Source organism: Stylophora pistillata, chromosome 6, assembly GCF_964205215.1.
Source record: "Stylophora pistillata chromosome 6, jaStyPist1.2, whole genome shotgun sequence".
Taxonomy (NCBI): domain Eukaryota; kingdom Metazoa; phylum Cnidaria; class Anthozoa; order Scleractinia; family Pocilloporidae; genus Stylophora; species Stylophora pistillata.
In genome coordinates, this window is record NC_142524.1 from 22,199,235 (window position 1) to 22,211,726 (window position 12,492).

General features: G+C 38.9%; 1 protein-coding gene and 1 pseudogene across 1 annotated transcript; one reads left to right on the top strand and one right to left on the bottom strand.

The window, feature by feature from the left end:
- Positions 1-892: 892 nt before the first annotated feature.
- Positions 893-3,161, bottom strand: LOC148728812 (atlastin-like). The gene is made up of 2 exons (XM_088762468.1): positions 2,817-3,161; positions 893-2,281 (listed from the first exon to the last, which is right to left on the bottom strand). Exons 1-2 carry the CDS (start codon positions 3,144-3,146, stop codon positions 2,192-2,194), a joined length of 420 nt encoding a protein of 139 aa, XP_088618594.1. The 5' UTR covers positions 3,147-3,161; the 3' UTR covers positions 893-2,191.
- Positions 3,162-4,845: 1,684 nt separating this feature from the next.
- On the top strand, positions 4,846-5,892 carry LOC148728813 (ryncolin-1 pseudogene; annotated as a pseudogene).
- Positions 5,893-12,492: the final 6,600 nt, after the last annotated feature.

The window sequence follows — 12,492 nt, forward strand, 5'->3', positions numbered from 1 at the left end:
CCCGTTCTATTTTTTACGCTCAAATTTAAAATAGCTTTCATTTCGGCGTTCTTAATTTATGTGCAGGTGGTCATGGAATCTGGTGGTTTTCAAATTAAAACTATAATGCATTTCAATATTTTTTTACATGTTAATGGAATAATCGAGGGCATGCCTAAATGCCTCCGCGCAAAAATTGCACAGCTACCGCTGATGACTTCCGTAAATAGTATTATCACTCCAAATTCACCCATTCCTGTCTGACATATTTCCATGTAATTCTTCCAAAGGAATTTGTTACAGCAATGTTTTTCTATTCAGTCTATAAGAATGAAAACAAAAAAATTAACCTTTTAAAGTGTATAGCCTTCATTATCACAAGGAGAAAAGTTTTTTCAAAGCTTACAATGGTCAACGAAAAACAAAGGAAACACAGGAAATCGTCACAAAATCTATCGGTTAGACAGCTCACCCTATCAGCACACGTAAACTCAGTACTCTTGGCCGAAAATTTGGAAACATTTTGTAGAGTTAAGTGCTGCGAATGCTTTGGCTTTGTGAGTTAATTTGCCTTAGGCATGTAAAAACGGAGCGAGGGTACCGTTCTTCCGTTAATTTTCCAATGCAGTAAACGCTAAACATTGGCGAAATTAAAAACATACCATTGAACATAGAAAGACTTTAGGGGCAAACAAAAGATAAAGAAAAGACAAATCAATAAATGAGTTCACAATAAAAATAAAACAAACAAAAAATTCGGCATACAAAGAAACTTCACAATACCAATACGGGTGTGCATAAGATTTAGCCAAAAAAATTCTGTACAACCTTGTTAGATGAGATCGGTTTCGTCTCAAGGAACTCACATTCTGCTTTGTATTTTTCAAACTGGCTCTATTCGCGAGGCAACTCCCCTTCTTTTTTTTTTTTTTTTTTTCGACAGATAAATCAGCGACAGTGGCTTGCATAGAAAACGCCACAAACTGCATTCCATTTACAACAAAAAAAGATGACGCAATCCAACGGATAAATCGCTATCCAGCGGGTAGGTGAGAGCAAAACGTACCGCGATATCCACCGGATAGAGCTTTATCCATTGAATGGTGGTGGGGGAGATCGCTAATCGCAACATGCAGCAAATAAATTGCTACCACCAACTTTTTCTTTATTTCTGTTAATTTTCAGTTTTATTCTTTTTAAAATTCTAAAGGTGGCGGAGCAAAGTAGTAACCTAAGAATTCTAGCTGCCCTTCGAACATGTGCACCCAAGTTTTCGATAACTACACGAGAAATAACTAGGCTGCGGTTGTATACATTGTAAAGAGTTTAATTTCAACCCAGAAACACTGTTCTGTGGACAAATTATTCAGCTTAAAAGTAAATATCTGCAGTAAATATAAATTTGTGTAAAGCAAATCATTTTGTCTTGCGATATTAGAAACTACAAAGTGCTGCCATTAAGTAACAGTATGAAACCACCCCTCTCCATAAATTTAATTTCTTAATCCCCCGACAGAGTCAACGGCAAATATTTTCCTTTACCAGCAATTTTTGCTATTTACATGTCGTCTCACTCTTCATTCAAGTTTAGTTTTCAGAAAAAATAAACTACTCTTAGTTTTTTCAAAGATTAACGCAAAAGATTTTGGAAATTCACAGAAACAATTTCCATATTGACAACTGAGTCTGGATGAACAGACTGCAAAATGCCACTTATCAATGTGTTCACGAAACTCAGCAACAGTTACTGAAAAAATGATGGCTTGCCAGCCTTTTATGTTGCCTCTTGTACCCTTTTCCTAACAAGCGGTTTTCAATTACTTGCCAAAATTACTTCAAGAGTTAATTAAAACAAACAAATAGACAAACGAAAGTACGTGACTTGGTCTCCAACCCAGTTCAGTCGCAGTTCAGCTCGAGCGCAAATGAATTCAACAAATTCTGAGTTCATTTACAAGGGTGAAGTAAAAATTAAAAGATTATTTTGTTAATGTTTCAACACCTAACTGGAAACCGCACTTAACCTCCACTTTGTGGCAATTATCAAAATATCTCCAAGTTCTTCGCAATCGGCGATTGACTTATTCACAATTAATTTTTCGGACGCAATTACTTAAAGTAGTTGCGAGAGCATAGTCTGTAAGAGCGGTTGAACTTCCCGCGAGTTGAACTGCTTTTAAATTCGACTTTAACTCGTAGTTTTGTTTTTTCATCAATTAGTTTTCCTGGATGATTGTGGCTGAGACGCTATCACTGTTTGCACACCACGTTGAAATGCAGCATTGTATGCCGGCATAAATGCCTGAGAAGTAAACAATAATAATGAAAAAACGGTTAACCATTTAACTGAGAGAAGCTATTTCCGTGTATCTTCTTCTTCTACTTACACTGTCAACACTTTTCCTCGCAAACACGCCAGGATATGAGACAGACTTGTCCGTGAGAGGGAAGTGTCTCGATAAAGCGTCACTTCTTTCAACAAATTTACAAGGAACGTCGCAAGAAAGAAGTTCACGTTATAACTTGAAAGTGAAAAAGTTACTATATAATCCACCACATAAGCTATATATCTTAAGCCTTGCACTCCGTTTAGCAGATTTCACTCCGCATTACATATCACAACACTCGCTTAACCTTTTTTTAAGTGTGTAACCTAGTAACACAATCGCACCAATGCACCATAATTAGTTAGCACTTATGGCAAAACAGGTGACATTCGCCAGCTAAAGATGGCAGACTAGCCAGCGTTTTTGGCTGGCTACCGGCTCCTGTTAACAACTCTGAACATGCGCCTAGTTCCTACTCGATTTCCAGTATATTAAAGCATGTTTCCTTACCTCGTCCCAAATAACTTCTGCCACGTGATCCAGCTTGGCTCCATATTCTCTGAACTCCCCACTGAATCGAATGTAAGACCACACGACAATAGCTAACAGACCGGACCATATCACCAGATTGCACATGCGCACAAACGCCACCAATCCAATCGAACCGAACACACTTGAGAGAAAGTATTCCAGAACCACTAGCGTAAAGAAGACGGCCGGAGTGCGGGCAGCATTAAAGATGTTTTTGCCGTCATTAAGTTTAACAAAGTTCTCAAATGCCTCACCGATCTCCTTCTTAAGTCTCTTGGCGTATTCCCGGCTAAATTCCCTGCCTCCCATCTTCCGAGTGCCGTGTAACATCGCCAAAGAGGTTTCCATCGCTTGCTGGTGTTTCTTTTCTAATTTATGCGGCGCTAAGTACGGTGTGTCGCCGCCACACAGCTAAGAAGAAATAACACTAATAAACAAACAAACAAACAAAAAAAACGCAGGAATATATTGGAAACCTTCTACCTTTGTCTGTGTTTGCATTTGTGACAGCACTTGTCAATACGTTTGACTTAGTCGTCCCCCGTTAAAAAATCACCTCGTGCATTTGAAATGCTGCGTTTTAACTCAGCAGCAACAGTGCTCTTTCCAAAACTCACTTGCGGTAAATACGCTTGAGTGCAACCTCCATGCAGGCTCATAGTTTGAGCCACATGAGCCCGCCGAAGAAGGAGAAGAAGAAGGGGAAAAAAGTGACGGGTAAAAAAAAAAAAAAAAAAAAAAAACTGAGCCATGGTCTCCACTAAACTTACTTCGGTAGAGTCGACCTATTATCAAACCCAACATAATGGGGCATAAATTTAATTTTCTATCACGTATTTCAACTCACTTGTTCCCTCTGTTTTGAGTAAGAGTCTTTCGAGCTTGCAAGAGCTGCAAGGTTGTTAGCTTCAGCCGTAGCTTGGAAGAAAAGCAAAAACAATCCATAGATGGACTAGAATTGATGCCTCTCTCCTGTGTCAGAGTCAGTTGCCAATAACTCGCTATTCACTAGCAGAAAACTTACCAGCAACATAGACTTTGGTTGCGGTAGTTCTTCACCTTGGAAAATCTTCATATAGGCCTGTTGAAGACAAACGGACAGTCAAACAGACAGAGATTCGCTGGAACGAAGGTTTAACGCTCGAAACGTCAGCTTAGAAACTCTCTACAGTGGCCATGTTCCATCAGCAAAGTAAACTGCAGTAAGCGTCACAATAGGGTTCAGTTTTAATTATGACGTTGAAATTCGAAATGAACGTAAATAGCTATGGGTCGGTATGCAGTTACTCAGATGGAATGTATTTTTATTCGATAGAATCGAATTCCACTCGATTTGGGGAAAAAACATGTTCAGATATGTGTCCGTAGGCATATCTGTTCAGGGAAGCAAACAGTTTCTCGAAAGCGAATGTTTTCCGAAGTTCGAGGGTAATGTTGCAACGTGCTTCGCGTGACCTTAGCTAAAATTGGCGGATATCTCGCCTGTGTTAAAATGGGCAGGTCGAAGCTTTAACCAGCCAAGCCATAAGCATTTTATTGTCGTCTACCCCGGCGGGGGAGGGGGCGATTGAGGCACACATGTTTTATCTTTTGATATGGAGGTGTTTAGAATAGAAGGTAAAGAGTAATCTAGAACCTAGATCCCAACTGTGCAACTGTAACCGCTCGGCCGTGGAAGGTCAGGTTCGCGAGCGAATTAGCGGCTGGGTCAGAAGAAAATGTCTGCGAGGTCTAGGTTTAAGGTTTTGCCAAAACATTTATCATCAAATCCGGCAGTGGGGTAGGGTATTAGAACACAATTTTGGTCCTGAGGGGGGAATATTTGAAATGATCATTATTCAAAGGTCCAAATTAACAGGGGATTGCCAGAAGAGGGAAGAGGGGGGGGGATGCTGAAGTCTCGAATTTATCAACGAATAGACTATGAGCAGCAGTCCCTCCTTTTCGGCGCGCTAACATCATCGAGCGACGTATTTCGCCGGAAAGAGGGACTACTCGTAGTCTATGACGTGATCTATCCCCAGTGCCAGAGTTCCTCGAAGTACCAGGTCGTTATTTCGTTACTATTATTGTTGTTTTCTTTTATTTTTTAAGGTTTTTGTTTTATTTATTTTTTTCATTGTCAGAGCATGAGAACTGTACCGTGCTGTACAAATCTGGTAAAGCAATCAGTGGTGTTCATAAAATCAACCCAGATGGTGCTGGACCTGAATTTAAAGTGTTTTGCGACCAAAAGACTGCCGGTGAGGGATGAACAGTGCTCCAAAAGAGGCTAGATGGCACTGTTGATTTCCACTGCAACTGATCTGACTACAAGAAGGGCTTCGGTAACCTTGAAGACGAATTCTGGCTCAGACTAGACAAAATATTCCGCCTGACAAAGTCCCCGAGCAATCTTCGGGTCGATCTAGAAGATTTTGACAGCATGACTGCTTAGGCTGAGTACTGCATGTTTGCAGTAGCGAACGCGAGCGAGAAGTAACAGTTGAGAGTTAAGGCATATTCACGTAAATTCTTTGAGGAAAATAAAATTAATTCTTAGAAAGACTCAGAAGTTTTTGGATCACTCATATGTTTCTGGTGCAAATTCAAATGCTGCGAATGCATTGTGGCGAACTTCATCGACATTGTCTGTGATGACTCGGATTTAGTATTTACTTTCCAAAACTGTAACGAAGTACTCTCGACTGATGGTAACGGGAATTTGTGTCTTTTCTTCTTGAGTATATGGTCGAATTTAAGTCTTTTGAATATCTCTCAACAACTAATTTCAAATTTTTACTTTATTATAGGAACTGCTAGGGACTCCCTTACTCAACATCGTGGCTATCCCTTTACAACCAAGGATCAGGACAATGACAGCTACGAAGGGAACTGTGCTAAGGAATATAGAGGAGCCTGGTGGTACTTAGCCTGTCACAGCTCAAACCTCAACGGTTTCTATCATCATGGGCGGCACTCATCGTATGCTAATGGAGTCAACTGGTTTCACTGGAAAGGATACCACTACTCTGCGAAAAGGGCTAAGAAGAAAATCAGACCAGTGGAGTTTTAGAGTTAGGGCTGGATACATTATGCCGGCATTATTTTGGGCATAACGCTATTGTCGGACTGCAATGCCGATATAATAAGCATTTTTTCAGCATAAAGAGAATAATACTTCTCTGACCGTAAAGAGAAGTTAATTTTTTGTTTGGCCACAACAATTTCCTCTCCGAAATTTCTTTCCCAAGCCTAGGTAGTATGGTTAATGTAAATCGAGGTGAGCAAAATAACAAACCGTCACAAAGCATCATCTGGCACAAGAATTCATTAAAGAATACTTGGGAAATCATTGCGATTTGGGATTGGTTCCAGAACAAAATGTCTTTAACCATTCAATATGCCACTCTTTTGCTGAAAACGTGTTTGCTGTGGTGTCTTTTCCATGGCGCAGATCAAATGAAACATCTTTTACAAAATCAGAAGTTTAAAGCTTGGCAGTTAATTTGGTGAAATCTGCGGCTTTTTGTGGCCCTGTGCTTCGTGAGAGAATGCGATTTGGGATTTTACTAGCCTGATTGTATACTTGTTTCATGTTGCGGGAATGTCAGAAGTGACCAGGCTCTGAGAAATATTGATCATTTTAGTAGTGGACACGTTTTGTTTCGGACGAGGGGGACATATTTGCTAAATAAAGGTGAAAAAACGCAATTTCGCAAAATAGTAATTCTGGCAAAATTACTACTTTGCGAAACGAGTTCTATTATGGTCAATAAAATGAGAGGTGACCAGGCTCTTAGAAATACTTGATCATTATATTAGTGGACACATTTTGTTTCGGACGAAGACGACATATTTGCTAAATAAAGGTGAAAAATCGCCATTTCGCAAAATAGTAATTCTGGCAAAATTAGTACTTTGCGAAACGAGTTCTATTATGGTCAATAAAATGAGAGGTGACCAGGCTCTAAGAAATATTGATCATGTTATTAGTAGAAACATTTTGTTTCAAAAGAACAGGACATATTTGCTAAACAAAGGTAAAAAAAACGCCATTTCGCAAAATAGTAATTCTGTTAAAATTACTACTTTGCGAAAGGATTTCTATTAAAAATTTGACTGCATTGTTTTTGAAATGTTTTTTTATCAAAGAACTGAAACCAACGCTAAACAAACAGTGAGATTGAATTCGCGCTAGACTATTTGTTTAGAACAATTTGTGCGACGATTATTTTATTATTTTATTCTTTTATTCTCTTCCATTGAATATTGCTTACACTTTTTCACATATTTTAGCGTTCGCCACATTTTATCTTCTTCAACTTGCTTCAACATACTTATGCTGATTTGGAAAACTTACTTGAAATGACCTCAGAGAGGTCGAAACGTCGTGACTTCTTAGCGCTGGCTTTTATTTCAAAGTCGATTTCTAACAAACGACTTATTAAGAATTCTATTATGGTCAATAAAATGAGAGGTGACCAGGCTCTTAGAAATATTGATTATTTTATTAGTGGAAACATTTTGTTTCGGAAGAACAAGACATATTTGCTAAATAAAGGCGAAAAAAACGCCATTTCGCAAGATGGTAATTCTGGCAAAATTACTACTTTGCGAAACGAGTTCTATTATGGTCAATAAAATGAGAGGTGACCAGGCTCTTAGAAATATTGACCATTTCATTAGTGGACACATTTTGTTTCGGACGAAGAGGACATATTTGCTAAATAAAGGCGAAAAAACGCCATTTCGCTAAATTTCGTTTCGTTTCGTTTCGCAAAATAGTACAATTTCGTTTCATTTCGTTTCGCAAAATAGTATAAGCAAAGCTTTGTTTTAGAACGACCACACTGATTCTTTTTTTCAATCTAACGGCTTAATCGGGCGATTTTTTCAGTCCAAAGTGCAAGTTTTCATGCATGAAGCTCTTTCTTTCCTTTCTTTTACTACGAGTAAGGCAAGTTAGTTTTAAAATTCACAATTCTTGACGAAGGGAAACCGTCGATAAAAGCTACATAATTTTGCGGCGTTGTGCTGCGCGCAATTATAAACTGATCCAAAGTAAAGTATAAAGAATTCAGTATTTCCAGGTTTCTTGTTTGGGGTTAATAACAATTATGAATAAGACTTGTTATGTTCTTCCAAAAGGGCTATTTGGTCTGTAACTCGAAGGAAAAAAACGCTTAAAGACATGTTATCAATAAAGATTTAGAAATGCAAAGACTAGCAAAAACTAACGATAAAAACCGACGTTTCGGTGTCATCATGACGCCATTGTCAAGGAGAAATAAAAAATGAAGTTTGTGGCAAGTTGTAACCCTAAATTAGCATAAATATGTTACGAGCTAATTAAACAAATACTTTTCCGCGAATTGAATCGCTTTGCACGTTCAGAGTGGATGTTACACTACGAAATATCATTATTTACGCTTCTGTCCACATTGAATACCCTTAAAAGCTGTTCAAAAAAGATTAAGTTTTGTTTGGTTTGCTTTTTTTCCTCTCGTCCTCTTGCCGAGTATAGTTCGTGAATGTTTGTAATAACAAAACATCCTTATCGTGTTAATAAATTTATAATCAAATGGTTCGCTGATTAAAAAAAAAAAATGTACTGAGACACCAAGCATAGTGAAGGGCATTTTATCCCTTGGGTACCGATGTATAAACGGCACCCTCATGAGCGACTTTCCCAACCTCTCTCCCCTGGTGCCGCTAATTCGACACGCCGACAATTTTGCGACGATTTGAAATTCATCTTCGCCAAGTCTCGGCACAATTCCCTCAGCAAAACAAAGAACAAAAGGCTTTTGTTTGAACTTTTGAAGTCGAATTTAACCCACAAAAGTGGCCCATTTCTTGATACACTCCCATATTTCACAGTTATCTTTTACCTCATGATCACTCCGTCATCGCGTTAGGAGGCTACGCAATATATGTCCACGTTTTGGAAATTATGTCAATTAGTCAGCGTATCAGACACGTGTGTCACGAGTTAATGAGGGGGCACGGAATTTCCCGTACAACGATCAATCAGTGAAAAGAATCTGCATCCATTTAGATGACGACAAACTTAAGCTATTCCCCAATTTTCATCCCCAGGAAGATATTGGGGAGGGATGTGTACACTGAGGGAGGCTTGATACTCCACAATTTCGCATGGTAGCGGTTGCAACTTTCCTTTATTCTGGTAAGGTAATACACAAAAAGCTGGCATCAAGTTCTAAAATATCACTGGTCTAATTTTCATCTCAGCTCTCCTTGTATTTTGAACATAATGTCTTTTCCCATCAGCCAAGATGAGCCCTAAACCAAAAACCGACTGCGCTGTTCCATGATAGATCCCATTCAGTTTGGCCCTAGTACAGGTCCTGTCCAGTTAAACTTAGCTAAGGAGACGTCATCACATTTAACGTATTGGTTAAGGAATTTTTTACAGAGCTTTTCTTAAAACTGAATCACAGCATGCACACTCTAAAACTCCACTTGCCTGATTTTCATCTCAGCCCTTCTAGCAAAGCCAATTTTCCAGCTGTTCCAGTCGATTCCTTCAGCATGGGATAAGTCCTTTCCGTGACGATAGACGCCGTTCAGGTTTGAGTCATAACATTTATAGTGCCACCAGCCTCCTTTAGCTCCCTCGGCACATTTACCACTATAATCAATGTCATTGTCCTGATCTTTAGTTGAATCAAAGGCTCTGTGAGCCGACTCGTGAATTGGATAAGCCAATGTAATTTGTGTCGTCAATAGAAATGGGTGTTTGATTTCCATACTAAGGTATGAATCGTTAGACTGGTAAATGAGCATTTTGAGGAATATGATGTGAAACTAAATTAGGCCTCGAAGACAGAAAATACGGCTTGATTAGGATTTGGTGCAAGACAATCACTGTTCCAGATTTTACTCTAAAGGTTTGTGGAATGAAGTTCAAAAGGGTGCTGTTTTGTTTATCATAAAACCATTGTTCCAATATTGAGCTGTGTTTACTTGCGATGCAAGCATAGGGATAGGCATGTAAAAGCTTATACGCTGGATGGAACGCACGGACATAAGGATAAGCATATATGCATAAGATTATCAAAACGTTGTCTTCTTTTCATGCTTATACTGTCTAGTTAAGACTTGGTTGGCATAAACGTAAGGATAAACAAAAGCGAAAATCTTTCAGGCAATCAGCAAGCACTATAATGCTTATACCAACCATGTCCCTATTTAACATAACATCGACTGTGCGCTTGTGCTCATGTTTATGTTGCAGCTGAGCCCACCCGCACATTAGCTTGTTATGTTTATGCCTATGCTTGTGTTGCAACTGAGTACTACCCTTGAAGCCTGTTTCGCACTTCTGAGATAATTAGCAGGAGGATAAAAAAACAAGTACAAGGATGTTCACACCACTCTAAATTTTGTCTTTCGAAATTTTTATTGTTAGTCAGTGGATACTCAAAACAAGGAAATTTTCCTTATTTTGTGGGTCAATTCCTTGAAATGTAAGGATCAAGATTTCTGCTTTTAAGAATTTTATACTCTCCAATGAAAGTTCCTCAGTTTAAGAATACCACTATTAAAAAAACCATTTACATTCCTTGTATTAAGAATTATGACTTTGTATTCTCATTTTAGGGTATTTCCACTATTGAATAAATATCTCAAATCCTTGCTTTTATCAAGTATTCATTCTATGTAGAAAGGTTCTTCTTCCAACTAGATTTATGATAAATGCTTGCCAAAATTTCAGAAATATCTGTGGAATTGTGCTTGTCAAATTCCCAAGGAAATATAACTAAATATAATTTGAAAAAACTTTTTTTACATTAATTTTTCTTTTAACACACTCAATATCTGTGATTCTTCATGAAAGTAGACCACAGTTTTCAGTGTTCCTAGTTTAACCTAAATATAGAGCATTAGGAATATCCTTGTTGCATCAAATTCACAAAAATTTTTAAGCTTAAATGACAATCAAAGTGGTTGTCAAAATGAATCATAAATTTAAAACTTCCACAAGAATAAGCATAGAATGTAAACCGCTACCATTTGTAATTTTTACTTACAATCATGTGATTATTATACAAAGAATTACTGAACCAGAGTAAAGATATATTAATATGCATGCCAATATGGCTGCCACGCTCTTCAGAGCTATTGCAGTTTTCTATCTATTTACCTTTATAACTATGATAACTGTCAAAAGAGTTTATCGAATTCAATCTTTAACATCAAGATGCATTAGTTGGACGGCTAGATTTGAGCTGACAGTGTCCCGGTCTCGAAATCTCCGGGTAAGAAGGGCTATGGTGAAATGTGACAGTCGAGGCATGGTTTTCCTGGCCGCCCCTGAGAAGTTTTTTGTGCTCGACATTACTGTTAATATGGATGTCCATCCACATCCTGGACCTGAAGAAGTGGATAATGACCACGGTAAACGAAAACAGAGCTCCAACTCCTCGGACTTTGCTTGTCAACTTGCAATTGGGTCAGTCGGAATCCATTGCTCTCACAATCGTGACAGGCTGTTTTCGCTTAGACGTTCGGTGGGCCGACCTGCGCCTCATGTTTTCGATAATCTTAAATCCCTGGGAATTCTGAAATACAGAGGTCCGGGATTACGAAGGTTGGGGAAAATTACTAAACATATCTCTGCATCGCAACAGTCCGACAGATGTCGACCCATTGAAGTTGTTAAAACTCGGCGGTTTGCTAGACCTTATCGCATCCAAGATCCCGCTAAGAACAGATATCTTACGCCTATTCCTCGAGAGCCTACTAAATCATCTACCGGTTGCTCGGAGTTTGCCGTTCCCAAGTGTATGTTCATCAATATTTGCAGTCTCTCAAAAACTAAGAACAGAGTGCGTGCGGTGGTTGGACTTGAGACTGACTTACGATCTAAAGGTATTGATGTTTGTGTCGTATCAGAAACACACCTCAAACCGGCTCAACCGGATGCGATTTTAAATATTGAGAACTATTCCATCTTTCGTAGAGACAGAAATTGGAATGGCAGAGATATGCGCAATAAGGGTGGGATTGCTATATACATCAGGAACAATCTTGCAGTAGAGGATGTTTACCGCTCTAGTCTTTATAAATCAATTTGTGAAACTCTGCGACTTCCCAAGGGACATCGATTTGTAATATGTGGAGTTTATCATCCTCCAAAATTTAATTATGTAGAGATCGATCTAATGAATCATCTTGTAAATACCGTGGACAATTTACTGGGCAAACATCCACAAACAGTTGTGGTATGTGTTGGCGATGTCAACAAATTGAATATCAAACGCTTCGAAGAAATGTTTGGTTGGAATGCTCTGGTTAATTTCCCCACCAGAGGGAATTCTTGTTTGTACAATTTTTTCACGTGGTTACCCTTTTCTGATTGACCAATTCAAAATAACGTCGTCCAATCAGAAAAGGGAAATCAGCGTGAAGGTTTCTGGCTGGCACATGAGAATCTTGCTACGCATCCCAGACGCTCAGATACTGTGGGATTTTGATTTTCTTCGAGGGCTAGCTCCGGTCCGTTTGGATGCATTTTCGATTGAAAGGTACGAGGAGAATCGTGCATCCTTTGACCTTAATTCTGCGAAGTTTGAAAGCAGAACGCTGCGATTTTCGGGGGAAAATCGCTCGGGCGCTTGAATCCCTTCAAAACAAGGCTTCCACCCTT

Excerpts from the sequence above, each read along its gene's own strand:
- LOC148728812 (XM_088762468.1), bottom strand. The coding sequence starts at position 3,146 with ATGGGAGGCAGGGAATTTAGCCGGGAATACGCCAAGAGACTTAAGAAG. Across the intron at positions 2,282-2,816 it reads CAGAAGTTATTTGGGACGAG|GCATTTATGCCGGCATACAA; the intron begins GTAAGGAAACAT and ends TTTACTTCTCAG.